At 32.7% G+C, this 14,989-nt stretch overlaps 2 protein-coding genes across 2 annotated transcripts in view; one reads left to right on the plus strand and one right to left on the minus strand.

Annotated features, from left to right (window-relative positions):
* Positions 1-14,989, minus strand: part of LOC132735053 (tetratricopeptide repeat protein 27-like) — a 35,756-nt gene that overhangs the window by 16,103 nt on the left and 4,664 nt on the right. The window contains exons 5-14 of the mRNA XM_060721953.1: positions 11,357-11,459; positions 10,485-10,524; positions 9,811-9,935; positions 8,486-8,625; positions 6,833-6,942; positions 6,407-6,476; positions 5,781-5,894; positions 5,127-5,222; positions 1,716-1,838; positions 52-225 (exon numbers count right to left, since the gene is read on the minus strand). Of these exons, the coding sequence (XP_060577936.1) occupies positions 52-225; positions 1,716-1,838; positions 5,127-5,222; positions 5,781-5,894; positions 6,407-6,476; positions 6,833-6,942; positions 8,486-8,625; positions 9,811-9,935; positions 10,485-10,524; positions 11,357-11,459 (1,095 nt within the window). The remainder of the gene's footprint in view (positions 1-51; positions 226-1,715; positions 1,839-5,126; positions 5,223-5,780; positions 5,895-6,406; positions 6,477-6,832; positions 6,943-8,485; positions 8,626-9,810; positions 9,936-10,484; positions 10,525-11,356; positions 11,460-14,989) is intronic.
* On the plus strand, positions 12,624-14,664 carry LOC132735056 (uncharacterized). Its single transcript, XM_060721958.1, has one exon. It carries the CDS (start codon positions 12,768-12,770, stop codon positions 14,532-14,534), a length of 1,767 nt encoding a protein of 588 aa, XP_060577941.1. The 5' UTR covers positions 12,624-12,767; the 3' UTR covers positions 14,535-14,664.

Below are 14,989 nucleotides of genomic sequence, written 5' to 3' on the forward strand. Positions count from 1 at the left end.
AAGGTATGTTGTACAAATCTTACTGCACTCTCCATGTATAAATAGACCAACCTGTTCTTTAGCAAAGTACAAGTATCCCATACATCTCTGAGCTCGTGCTGACCTATGTTTAGATAACTCCCAACCTTTCTCATAATGTTCAATATTGCGTGTTATATCACCAAGGAAACACCACAAGTTCGGAGTTTCTCTCACAGCAAGTTGCTCTCTTATCACTGTCTCTGCCTGTAGAAATAATTATACATAAATAGCACTAGTATTTTTTTTATATAATATTACATAGATTCAACAAACTTGATTTGCAATTTAATTTACAATAAGAGAAGCCAGATTAATCTGCGAGTCGGATGTGTCGCCTTGTGAACAACATAGTTTAGGAGAAATGGCCAGAACATAAATGAAATATGAAAATTAACAAAGGGCAATAACTCAAAAAAATAAGAAGTGCAGAGCACTGCACTTCTTATCAATAAGAACTATCATCCTATGAAGTTTCAAGTCCATAGCTTTTATAATTTATGAGAAATGGCTTGGACAAAAATAAAGTAAGAAAATTAATAAAGAGTAATAACTCAAAAATAAAAAATGCAGAGTACCGGTTCTTGTACACTGCAATTTTTCTTAATGAGATCTATCATCCAATGAAGTTTAAAGACCATAGCTTTTATACTTTAGGAGAAATGGCCCAGAAAAAAATAAAAGTATGAAAATTAACAAAGGGCAATAACACAAAAATAAAAAATGCAGAGTACTGGTTCTTGTGCACTGCCCTTTTTCTTAATGAGATCTATCATCCTATGAAGTTTCATGTGCATAGCTTTTATACTTTAGGAGAAATGGCCTGGACAAAAAAAAAGTATGAAGATTAACAAAGGGCAATAACTAAAAAAATAAGAAATGCAGAGTACCGGTTCGTGCACTTCTTCTTAATGAGATCTATCATCCTATGAAGTTTCAAGTCCATAGCTTTTATACTTTAGCAGAAATGGCCCGGACAAAAATAAAGTATGAAATTTTAACTCAAAAATGAAGAAGTGCAGAGTTCCCGTTCTTGTGCACTGCACTTCAGTCATGATAAGAAGCATGCATACCAAGTTTGAAGTCAATGACTGACTTATGCTCTGGACAAGCTTAAAGGGACGCCGACAACAATGCTGCCAACAAAAGTAACCCCGTATATGTCGCCTTTTTCAAGGCCACACAAAAAAAGTTAAAAGCTATAACATATAGTTATTTTCTGCTGTATGGCATTAGGAAACAACAATATATTCAGTCAAATTCAATTTAAATTGACCAAACATAGACCATATGTCGGCTATTTTGAAAACAGTATGTCATCATTTAAATCGTGGTAATGGTGTTACATTTCAGTTTTATCATGTTTCAGTTCAAATTTTTACATGTTATTGAAATCATCCTAGCTTTGTCACTCAAAATTTATTTTTTCAACAAACAAGAACATTTAGAAAATGATGATTGTTTCAGACATATGCACAGATTTAATGGACTATTATTGCATTTTGCAGAAATCTGTAAAATGTTGTTCTATTTTACGTAAAACCTAGAGATTTAAAATATTTTGCACAAAAACTTTGTTGTATAGGTGTAAGAATAAAATATGTCAATTCTGACCAATTTTAACACTGGTCACATGAAAATATGCCATTACCATGAAATAAGTGATGACGCGGAATTAGTGATGTTGAGTATAATACCTTTTCAGATTTACCAAGTCTCTGGTAGCAGGCCACAGCTTCCTCCCACATCTCTAGCTCCTCATAGATCTGTAAAGCTGAACCAATAGCACCCAGTGCCAACAATAGTTCAGCTAGTTGTTTCTGTAAAATTACAGTTTCATGGTCTCTATTAACAATGTACAATTTTTAACAATCACATGAATTAAAATGTATTTTTAAAACCTTCTTGTGGTGCAAAAAAAAGATCTTTGCCAATACCATGTAAATATTATCTGGCCAGCTATTATTCATAAAAACATATAAGTTTTGACGAGGCCGTTAAGATGGTACAAGAGTTAGGTCCCCATTGTAAACTTTTTAAGTCAGATATTAAGAGCGCTTATCGCTTAATTCCAATAAATCCCTCCGATTTTGAGCTTTTAGGCTTTTGTTTTAAAAATAAATATTATTTTGATAAAGCATTACCTTTCGGGGCCTCAATTAGCTGTGTAACTTTTGAACGGTTTGCTAGGTTTTTAGAATTTTGTGTAAAATCTAAATTTAAATCATTATCTTGACGATTTTTTGGGCGGAGATAAAACAACAAATTCTTGTAACAAGGCTTTAGAAATATTCAAGGACACCATGACTGAATTGGGAGTTCCTCTAGCCATGGATAAAACTGAGGGCCCAACTGAATGTCAGATATTTTTAGGCCTAGAATTAGATTCGGACAAAATGCAAGTTCTGATACCCATGCCAAAAATTCAGGAAATAATTGATATAATTTTGTACATTTTGAGTAGAAAAAAGTGCACTGTGAAGGAATTCCAGTCACTAATAGGTTCTGCCGGGCAATTATTGCAGGTAGACCATTCTTACACCGGCTTATTAATTCAATGTGTGGGCTTAGTAAGCCTTTTTACATGTTCGTATTGAAAAAGATACAAAACAGGATTTACTTATGTGGCTAGCTTTTTAAAAAAAAATATAATGGTATTTCAGTTTTTCATGACAAATTTTAGGTGTCTAATGAAGATGTACAGCTATTTTCAGACAGTGCTAGCGGTGACAATCTAGGGTTCGGTATCTATTTTCAAGGTATCTATTTTCATTGGAGTCAGGCAAAATGGCCGGAATTTTGTCATAAATCTGGTATTACTGCAGACATAACCGTTTTAGAACTTTTTCCGATCTTTGTTTCGTTATTCATTTGGGGCAATCATTTTAGGAATAAGAAAAAGATTTTGTGATTAATTTTTCAGTAGTTCAATCTTAAATAAGGCAAAGTCAAATCAATAGAGTAAAGGGGTTGTAGGGGAATTTTTTAAAAAATTTCCCGTTTAATGTTTAACGGCATTGTTTACCGGTACTTAAAGATACCATCTTTTTTCTTCTTTCATTAAACCCCAAATTCCAAAAGGGGCCCAGACCAAACATCCTTTCCCTTCCCAAAATTCCAAAAGTTTTTAGTACAACTAGACATGGGCAATCGGGAATAGCTTAAATTCTTTTTTTAACAAACATGCATTAAATGTTTTTAATAATTAACAAAATTAAATTTCCCCAAAAATGGCCTTTCCTTTTATTTTTTATTTAGGCTTTTTTCGAAAAAAACCCTTCAAAAAAAATTTCCCCCTATATTCGGGATTAAATTATTTTATAAAATGAAATTTAATTTTTAAATATCTTTGAAATTTAGAAATTGTTAGAAGGGTTTGTAGAAGAGGTCATCCTTGTCGTGATATCCGGGCTCCACTTACAATGCAGATCTTAATTTCCGTATATAATACTCTACCAGGAGTATGTTATAACAACTATGAGTGCAAACTTTTTTCAGCTCTTTTTGTTTTGGCTTACTTCGGACTTTTTCGTGTAAGCGAACTGGTGAGCTCACTCAGTGACGACATGCTTAGCCTTTCAGATTTATCTTTTGTCGATAATATAAAATATATCATCATTCAGTTACGTCGATACAAGACAAATCAGATGGGTATCCCAACATATTTGAAGATTCCTTGTGAGAACGGAAAATTGTACCCGGTCCGGTCCATGTCTGAATATTTAAGTTTAAGGCCTCGTTCACCAGGTCCTCTTTTCTGTCATAGCAATTTAACACCTGTTACTAGATCTCAATTTTCGGCAGTTTTGTCTAAATGTATTAGCAAGACAGTTTGTACGGATTTATGTTTTAAATCACATAGTTTTCGGATAGGAAGGGCTACTGATTTAGCACGTCAAGGTTTCAGTTCGTCAGTTATCATGAAATTGGGTAGATGGAATTCTGGTGCTTATAGATTATATATTCGCCAGTAGGTGCCCTGTAAATCAATTGAACATTGTCTTTTTCTATTCGAAATAACTTTCGTTTCATAATTAAGTTTATGCATTTACATTTAGATGTGTGGGTTTTGGGAGATTCAATCCCGTTTTGGGCTGGAAAGAGAGCACAAGATACTGGCAAGGAGAATCTTCGGTTGAGGTGCAATACTGCTTGGTGGGGTGAACGTGGCCTGCGTTGGACTCATTTCCGGAGGTCAATTGAAGCTCAAGTTTTATTATCGACACCTCAATCAGTTATTATTATCAACTTAGGCGGAAATGATCTTGTGAGCTTACCCCTTGTTTCTTTAAAAGAATTAATCAAATCAGAGATAAACTACCTTCGTGAAGCTTTACCTGATGCCATTATTATATGGTTTCACATTATTCAAAGGCAAACTTGGTCGGGTGCAACTTCTGGGTGGGTTGCCATGGAGAAAAAACGTAAGCGTATAAATGGAATTGGCCGTTATTTTGTCTGTTCATCTGGTAAAAGTGACGTAATTAAAACTGATATTGATGCTAAAACTGGTTTTTTCCGCCCGGATGGAGTTCATTTAAATGACGTTGGCCTTGAATTTTATCTTGATTACCTCAGGGATGCTTTAATTAGAAATAATATCTTGTGTGGATAGAAGTTTGGGGGATAAATTTTCAAAAATTTATTGTGGCCTGAAAATTCTATCAACTGTTGGGCAGGCAGGCGTGATCATCTTAATTGGAGCAGGTTGGTTTGATTGACGCGTCATGTTTATTCCAGACGGTGAATAAGATCTTCAAGTCGGGATCATTTACGGTAATCTTGGACCGATTGTGATGGCCTCATTGGTGGACAACTGTATGATAATTTTTGTTCATTGCTATACTTGCGTATTAAACAATGGTGCATGTACCACGCCTGCTTGCCCTTCGGTCGAACACAATTCTGAGCGGCCAAAATTATTCCATAATATTTTAATAGAATCATTTTTTATCAAATTTGGAGTAAGGTATTGAAAGCTCAATCGTTATATATGATATTGCTATACATATGTATGAAATAAATACAATTGAAGTATAATTGCACAGTTAGTTATTTTATTTTATTTCGAGTATTTGGATAATCTACTGTTATAAGAGAAAGCCCACCTGCATATCCCAGACAGGAACTATCTTTACAGCGTAGAAAAGATGTGACCTCTGACCTGCAGATGGCTCCTCCCTCATTGTCTGATTAAACAACTCCTTCAAGTGGAATATAAAATATAAAATATATATATACTATACACTCTAGAAAAAACTTTAAGGTGTTTAAATTTATATATACATATGAAATATTTACCATAAATTTCCATGTGAAATACAGTCCATGAATTATCACAACTAAAACAAATTGTACAATAGTCATATATAATGAAACTTCTATAATAACACATAAACTTACTTTGTTTCATGAAAATAATAACATTTGAATAAAAAAAAATATGAATAATTTTTGTTTGTATTAGCTTGTCCAAACAGGGGTTTAAACTCCTCAATGATGGAAAAGAAATATATCCTTAAATTTAAATGTATTTTGCTTTACACTGATTATCATTGTTCAATTACATTGAGATTCAATGTTGAAAATGGACAAATAGATATCATGTGAAAATAACAAGAACTACCTTATTAAAGATACAATATTTACTAATTCTGTTCCCTAAGTGGTCTAAAAACATAAATTCAAGTTTGACAATGATTTCTGTTTTTATGCTGTCACATTGTGATATACGAGAACAAAGAATGCAGACATAAACAAACCTCAATTTGTCTCATGGATCTCTCTAATCTCCGACTGCTGCCTTTCTCTAACTTTGACCTCAATAGCAACCCTGCCACACCTACACTCCATGACCTCATCTGACCTAGAACATACTGAAATAAACAAGGTACAATGTATCTCAATTTTCATGATAACCTTTATCTGAAGCAAAAATATCCAGTCTAAAATAATACTCTCAAATTTTCTATTCAACACAAAATTAATACTTGTAAATGATACAAAATGATTTAGTTATGACCTTGACCTCAGGAAGGTCAAGCCTGCACTCTGCACATGGTCTCATTATGGTTAACATTTCTGTCAAGCAGTTTCAATTTCCTTCCACCGGTTGAAAAGATATAGAGTGGACACAAAATTTTGAAATTGATACAAAATGATTCAGGTTGACCTTGACCTGAGAAAAGTCAAACCTTTGCTCTGCATATCGTCTTGTTATGGTTAACATTTCTGTCAAGAAGTTTCAATTTCCCTGCACTGGGTCAAAAGATACAGACTGGACACAAAACCTGCTAACAGGCAGAATGACCGACTAACAACCAGGTGCATAACATTATACGCCGAAATGTTTACAGGCATATAATAAATTATATAGGACAATATTTACTGTTAGATAAGCCTGAACTTCTTCCTCTGTTAACTCATCATGACTTGCCCGACTTCTTCTGTAATCTTCCCTGTAAGTAAAATCATATCTCTGCATTTATGGCAAGAGCATATCTACATTAATCTTATCTTCTCCGTAAGTATAATCATATTTCTGTATTTATGGCAAGAGCAGATCTACATTTATCTTATCTTCCCTAAACATATAATCAAGTCTCTACATTTATGGCAAGAGCAGATTTACATTTATCTAAAAAATAACATTGTGTGCTTTTAAAATCCAAGTATCATTGTCAAAATCTTCCTGATATTTGGTGAATACCTAGTATCAGACTGACTTCCTTATGAAAATTCAAATATTTTGTTCGAATTCTATTAAAAAATAGTATAATTCTATTGGTTTTATAACAGTTTAAGATAAACTTACATGACTCCTAGAATAAGAGCCTGTTCTGTTGCAGATACCTGGGTAGATTTTACATCCCCATCTGTAAAGCTGATAGCATTTAGAATAGTGTCATCATCTAGATTCAGGTCCTGTAAATTGTCCAAACATGTTACCCTGTTACAGTTTTATTTCAAGGTATGACAATGCACTTTTGATAATTTTCTTATAAAAACTTTGTTCACAGACTTCTGTCATAATGACACTTGTTTAAGCAGCCACCAAAACATAGAGTATTCTTAATGTAGTCAATTACCTTATAAACTATGACAACTGTAAAACTTTTAGTTCTCCAATTGTCAACCTTAAAGGACAGCAATTATACTTGCATAATCAAAATAGAACAGTTCTTTGTTGGTAACAAAAAGTAACATTTATCATGCAACTGCTATGGTAACCGCCTGATAACACTTGCCTGATAATTATTTTTGATATCAGATCAGTTACTTGATATCAAAAATAAGCCCCACCTATTTAAACAGACTTTTTCAAATATATTCTCATTTTTATCAGCATGTGAATTCTACAATTTTATCTCAAACCCTTACAAGTCTTGAATCAAGATGCGATATTTATATAATTATATATTATTTCTATTTTGATTTCAATTACGAATTAATTAGATAGCGAATAGTTAAGAGTGACGTCATAATTTATATTGCAAATGACATTATCGATGTCCACGTCATATTATACATATAAACATAACAAACAGGCAAGACAATTTTCTTTGAAAACTTGTCAATGTTTACTTTATTTCGCCAGATAATCATTTAATAAGTGAACAAATTGTTTCGTTAAAATAATAAGACGCATGTTTATGTAGCTTGTGTTTGATAGCCGATTTGACTACTGTATTCTAAGATTGAAATTATCGTGAACTTTTGAATTTGGCAATTCAAGGAAAAAAGTGGCAGTAATGTTTATGTGATTCTTAGGGACTTTTTTTGATTGATGTTAAAATGTAAGAATCTTATCGAGTTACATTTTGTTGTATCTTTTATCACAGGAAATAATCTCGGGTCGAAACAAAAAAATAGCCGCCATTCACAAATTCTAAGTTTTAGTAGCGGAGGAATTTCCTTTTTAAGAATAATTTCTTTGAACAAAAATGCCCCTGTCTACGAAATTTGCTATTTGAAAGTAGATTATTTTGTAACTTTGACAGTTTGTATGTGTTACAAGATAAATAGAAAAACCCTTTCTAGCCCATATCAGCCTCGCCTGATAAAATTGATATCAAAAGACAGTAGCATGTTATTCTCTATATATCAATACATTACAATATTATTTAACACATTTAAACATCCACTTGAGTACATTATCATTAAGTAAGAGGAAGCATTAACCATGACAAGAATGGTGTTCTTTGTTAGACTGTGACCACGATATAAGATGAATGTGTAAGACCTATATACATAACAACTAGTAGAACCTGTCTTGATAAAAATTGTCCCTGTGACAGATGTTTACCAGTCATAGTTTTTTTTCCAAAGCAATGAAGTTCAAACTTCATATGATTCAAGAGAAGCATAATAGAAATAAAAGTAGTCATCATACTACTTTTTGAGTTAACTGCCACTGAAAGTGGTTTTTTTTTAAAAACCTTTTCAAGTAAATACTAGGGGAACCTACCTTTGGAAGACTGGAGTTAGTATGTGAGACCTCCACTTGTGTACAGTCTACATCTGAGGAACTAACAGAATTTCTTGTGACTTCCAGTAATAACTGAGCCTTATCATCTACCTGGAACCTTGTTCTTTTACCCATAGCACCTAAATTAAGGGTAAATAACTTTTAAATACATGTATTGAGTTTCCTATATAAAGAAGTCAAGATGATTCCTGAGCTTGGCCATTCACCCCAGGGGCATTATTTATGTAATGGTTGTAAATATCCACTAGATAATGCTACATAGCTCATCCCTAAATAAATCAATGTAATAAAAGTGACTTGAAGAATGGGGTCATTTTATACTTTAGGCAAACAATTCATACTACTTTTCTGAATGTCCAATAGACAATACTACATATCAAATATCAAGACCTAAAGCTATATAGTTTCAGAAAATACTGCTAAAATTTTACATCATGAAAAACAGTTGACAAAATGCATGGTTTATGAAACTTTTGCAGAGGTCACCTAGATACTTTTACTTACCATTCACAATAGCACAAGTTTGTGCTTATCATTTACATTAGCACTATTTCATGCAGTATCACAAGTGGAGATTTTAAAGATTTTTTCCCTATTTTTATACATATATATATATGTGAAGGACCACTAGGCAATGCTTAATAGCTTATCTCTTGACCTTTTTAATTTCAGAGAAGATTCTAATCACTTTTATTGCAGATGTTTCTACAGCAAAACTAAAATTGGGCTAGCACAAACTTTGACCAAAGGAATATATTTGTTTTAAAAAATTGCAGAGAAGCAACTGGGTAAAGCTATCTGCAAAATATCAAGAACCGGTCCTTGTGGTTTCATCTTAAAAAATCTGTCTGGCTTTTATGTCCTACTTAAGCATCAGGCCAGAACCTGTAACGGATCCAAAAGGAGTTTATTAAAAACGTTTCTAGCGATTTCAAAAATATTATTCAATAATAAGAAATTGTTGATAATTATACACAGCATGAAAATCTGCATCAGGTGATCACAAAAGCACACCATGTTCTAATGCCACTTATGCCAGTACTGTCCATGAACAGGCTCTATCAAACAGAAGCTGCAACATTTTCCAATTTGTTGGTTTGGACTTTCTTTAGGGATTCTATTTCTCTACTTCATGTTCAGATAAACACTGAAGTTAATAACTTTACATTATGCTAAAATGCTACAGTTATTATGTATGTATCCTTTTCTTGAAAATAAATAGGCCTTTAACATGGTCACCCCCCCCCCCCACACACACACACAAAAAACAACAACAAACAAACCAAAAAAACCCAACAAATTACCTGTGAGTTGAATATTGATATCAGCAATTTTCTTAGCTGTGTTGAAGTGTTCATGTGCTTCCCTATACCTGTAGAACACATGACTTAGGTTACCTGCCTCTACATGAAACTGTACCTGTAAATCCCTGGTAAAAAACATGAACATTTTAAATATCATATAAATAGATGCAATATGTAGATGTTAAAATCATGATCATAAAATTTTTCTTAAAATATAACTATGATTTCAACCAAACATTAATCTTCAAATTGAAGTTCTTACCTTACTACATGTATTTATATAACTGCTATATTAGTAAATGCAATGCTCAACATAATAGACAAAAAAAGTCTATAGAATTTAATTGCTTTTAATCTATTACAGCACCTGCATGTATATACTTTAATTTTTTTCTCCTGTTTTATAACTTATTTTTAACTAATAAAATTCACTTTTTAATTGAATACTTGTAAGCTCAATGCTGTATTTGTACTGCTAGTCATTGGACATACAGCTATGTTTGCAGACATACAGCCATATATCCTGTAATAAAGAGCAATGTGTCTGCTTATATAAAGAAGCTAGATATGCTTTATGCAGGTAAATGGTATACCATAAAATCCTCATCAATTCCAATAGAAGTATAGAATACACAAGTAAAAGAAACAACAAAATGTAGCAAGAGTTTACTTACTTGTACCTGTCATCTGTCATCAATGGTTCCGTCTTCTGAACTGAAATAACCAACACTTAACTGTCATTTTGAGACTGTTGTTTTGAGCGAACAATAATAAAACAATATATAAACAAGAATTATCTCAGGAGTAAAGTGCTGCCAACAACATTATCTTTCTATGTGGTGAGATGTTTCCTCATCTCATATGACAATATCCAAGTTTTACTAGAGGAGAACGATGTCAGGTCAATGCATTATTAAAAGTAAACAGGGATTTTAAGATGAATTTGCTGAACCTCTGAATGCTAGGTAAATACCATCCTGACAGAAATGACTTAAACATCTCTGGTATTATTTTAGAAATGGTGAGGTGTGAAAGTATTAGTAATCAGCAAAGTTAACCACTTTAAACCTTAAAATTAACAAGGTGACCATTCCTTGACTTAAACATACTGTTTAATTAAACAGATGGCTCCAACAAATTACTGTCAAAAGCATGGTAATGTTATAATTATTTATTTCTGTATTCTTATGCCTACATATCCTGATTTATCATATCTTAATATAGGCCTGATTATTTAAACACATGTGAATATAAACATTATACACAAACAAGTTATTTACATAATTACAAGAACATAGAGTCAGTTATTCTATAACATACACATGTAGATCTAAAATATGTAAGACAGACCAGTCTGAAAATGATCTTTGTTAACAGGTGACCTATTGAAACTAGAACTTAACATTATGTTGTTCTAATGGAAATATTAATTGACTGCTTTTGGTGGTGTCATAAAAAATAACACAAATGGTTGTTTGCATCAGAGTGGTATAGGCTTGATTGTATATTTGGAAGGCAACAAAAGTGGTAATAAAGAAATGTATACTTAGGTCTATGAGTTGTATGACAGTTTCTCTCAACGTGTTTGACTTGCTGTCGAGAACTTGCTGATGTACATTTATACATCTCATCTGCCACCAGTTTACTGTCTGAAATATATCATACAAAACATGGGCAAATCAGTTCAACGTCTGAAATATATCATACAAAACATGTGCAAATCAGTTAACACTTTACAAGTCTAACATTCATAAATAATAGGCTCAAAACTCAGTAGTTGTATATTCAACATGATAATACATTTTCTTCAAGTTTATGCTCCTGTCACGGTTCAAAACTGTTCACTATTTAGGGGAGAAGATGTGTCCCGGTTTGGAGTCCCGGTCAGGCTGCACATGTTTCTCACCTTGTGACATTTGGCGCCCAACGTGGGGCAGTGACTACATATAGTTCAGAGTTTAATTTACATTGATCTGTAACTCTGTGAAATTCGAGGGCGAATTTCAATATAGCAGAGGAGTATGTCACGGTTCAAAACTGTTTACTATTTAGGGGAGAAGATGTGTAAGCGGCCGGATAGCTCAGTCGGTAGAGCCGAGGTATGGTATTCCGAGGGTCCCGAGTTCAAGTCCCGGTCAGGCTGCACATTTTTCTCACCCGTGACACTCCTTTTCTACGAAAGTTTCAGCAGGTTTACACATTAAAGCATAACAAAATGTATCTGGGATACAACTGTCTTAAACTTTGCAAAATGACTGGAAATAAACTATTGAAGAATAATTTGAAATTAAATATGATGTTGGTATGGTTGATTTTAAGTTATCTGCTCTTGAAAATAGCCTACAAGTGTAAAATGCTCACTGTAAGAGGCAGAGAAATAGGACCATGACCCCTAGGTATTCCCTATATATTTGTTTTCATTGTAAGTTTCTTTATTCATGTGAAATTAAATAAAAATTCTATTTGCTAGTTTATTTTTTCCTTCTTGGCCTATGTAAAAATGAAGTTACTGTAGGAAACATCTTTAAGTGTTTGAGGCTAATTATTTCAAATTATTTTATTTATCCTTTTTTCAACATTTTCATAAAAAGAACTTTAAAGTTTACACAAAAGTTAACAAAACTTTGCAAGGATGCTGCTTAAACAAATAATTCAACAATCATATGATAAGTGGTATCAGACCACATAATGTTTAAAATTATTATTAAATCTGTTAAATATGATATATTATCTATTACCAGAAACTGTCAGCATAACTACAAGTTTATCATATACATGTATACAACTAATGTCAGTGTATTCTACGGTATTTAAACACCTTTCTATAATACAGTGTTAATCCGGGTACCTGACCTTAATATTTACAATACTGTTTACTGTTCGATCAATAATAGGTCATAAGGTTTACACACTGACTTAAATATCACTGAAATAATTTAAATTGTAGTACAGATAAAATGGCTGAGTGTATGGATCACAGCAGGACTGTTATTGGAGGTTCTGATGAAGCAGAAGTTATTTTTTGTGAACCTTGTGAACAAGATGGAAGACAAACGGAGGCTGAAGGTTTCTGTGTGGACTGCTCGGAATATCTCTGTGGACAATGTTACAAGAATCATAAACTTTTTAAAGCTTTCAGGAGCCATGTTCTTCAGGATAAACACACTATGCCTCAAACTGTGAAAGAAACATCTGTCCAAGATGTGTGTGTTTCAACATGTAACCTTCATGTAGACAAGGTCATTGAATATTTCTGTCTGTCATGTGACATGCTTGGATGCACTACATGCATTACATTAAATCATAGGCAATGTGATAAAGTGGAACACATTCCAAAACTTGTAAAGGCTATAAATATCACAGATGATCTACAAACATATGTAACTAAAATTGATGTCATTTCACAGCAAGTTCAAGATGATAGAAATACACTGAACTCAATGTCAGCTATAGCAGATGATATGAGAAAGGTAGCAAAAACTGAGCTGAATAAACAACGTAACGAAATTAACAAATTCTTTGATAAACTTGAGAAGGAAATGGAGAACAAAATTGATGAAATACATGCAAGTAATACAACCACCTTCACTAAAACTTGTACAACATACAATACCATGGATAAAGACCTTAAAGAACTGAAAACGAAGATTGATATTAAAGAGAAAGCTGGTCAACACTGTGAAGCCTTTATAGCTATGAAACAATCAGCTAGGAATACTGAGATAACTGAAAAACAATTAAGAAGTTTATTGGAAGAAAGAAAAATACTGCAGTATGAACTTCTTCATTCTCCTCAAATAAAAGACATGATGGAAAAGGTAACTGAGATATGCAGAATAGAGACTGTTATACCAAAATTACAAGCAAAATCAAACAACAAAACTTCCGAACAACCTTCAAATCGTTCCGATACCGTCTCTACTACAACTAGCTGTATAGTTGCAAATAAGAAATCATTGACACTTGACAAAGAAATATTCGCAAACACTGAAAATGACCAAGGAACTCCCTATGTTGTTGGTGTCACATTAATGCACCAATATTTTCTTATTGTTGCAGACAGACCAAATTGTACCATTAAAGTAATTGATTTGAGAAAACAAATTGTGATTTCAGAACTTAAACTGGAAAAAACTGCATGGAGTTTGGCTAAAATAAATGAGGACAAAATAGCAGTGGGTATACAGCCTGGAATCCAAATCTTATCAATTTCAAAGTCTGGAATTTTGAACAAAGAGCGCACAATATCAACCAAAATGACATGTTTTGCTATAGTATACAGCAATGGCAAATTTATAGTTGCAGAAGGATCATTTGTGGAAATTCTTGACATGGATGGCACAGTTTTAAGAACTATACAAACTGACTCTAATGGTAAACAGTTATTTACTAGCTGTTATGGAATAGCAATCAGCAAAAATCACAAAACTATCTATGTTTCTGATTATGGTAAAGAATCCGTGACCTGTTTCACACTGGAAGGACAACTTATCACCATATACAGGGACAAGGATCTTATAAAACCCTGGGAGGTAACAGCTGATGATGAAGACAATGTTTATGTATGCAGTACTGGACTAGGAAATAACTGTATTCATAGACTGTCTAATGAATGTAACCAACTTCAAGTTTTTCCAGATGTGAAAGCTCAATGTGCTTTTCACACAAACAATCAGCTTTTTGTTGGAAGCCATACAAGTGTACGAATTTATGACCTTAAATGACCTTTAATAAAATAAATCATTTTATATACTACATGCATATAGATCTGGATATAGAAAGTAATAATTGTATGTGAAAGTTTCATTCAGTGATTAACATTTGTGATACATGTTATTATGCTTATACATCAAAGACTGAACCCAAATTTAAAAAGAAAACTTGAATTTCAATATTTTCCAAAAACACTTACATTACCAATAAAATTTTCTACGGTGTAATGGGTTTTGGGGGTTATTTTTTTTTTAAAAAATTTTAAAAAGTAGGGTTTTTTTTTCCCAAAATTCAACGATAAAACATATGTTAAAAAACTAAAAAAAACTTTAGAAAAAATGTTTTCTCATAAATATAGATAAGAAGACTAGGAAAATGATAATCTGCCTTAATCAAGCAATAAAGTATTAACATTTACAGGTGATAATATTTCCTTTGTCTAATTATGCTCTATCTTTAACTTTTA

This window comes from Ruditapes philippinarum, unplaced genomic scaffold, assembly GCF_026571515.1.
Source record: "Ruditapes philippinarum isolate M1 unplaced genomic scaffold, ASM2657151v2 ctg16_1_1_1_1, whole genome shotgun sequence".
NCBI classification, from domain to species: Eukaryota; Metazoa; Mollusca; class Bivalvia; order Venerida; family Veneridae; genus Ruditapes; species Ruditapes philippinarum.

Bases quoted from the DNA above. Each gene is read 5' to 3' on its own strand.
- LOC132735056 (XM_060721958.1), top strand. From the start codon at position 12,768: ATGGCTGAGTGTATGGATCACAGCAGGACTGTTATTGGAGGTTCTGAT.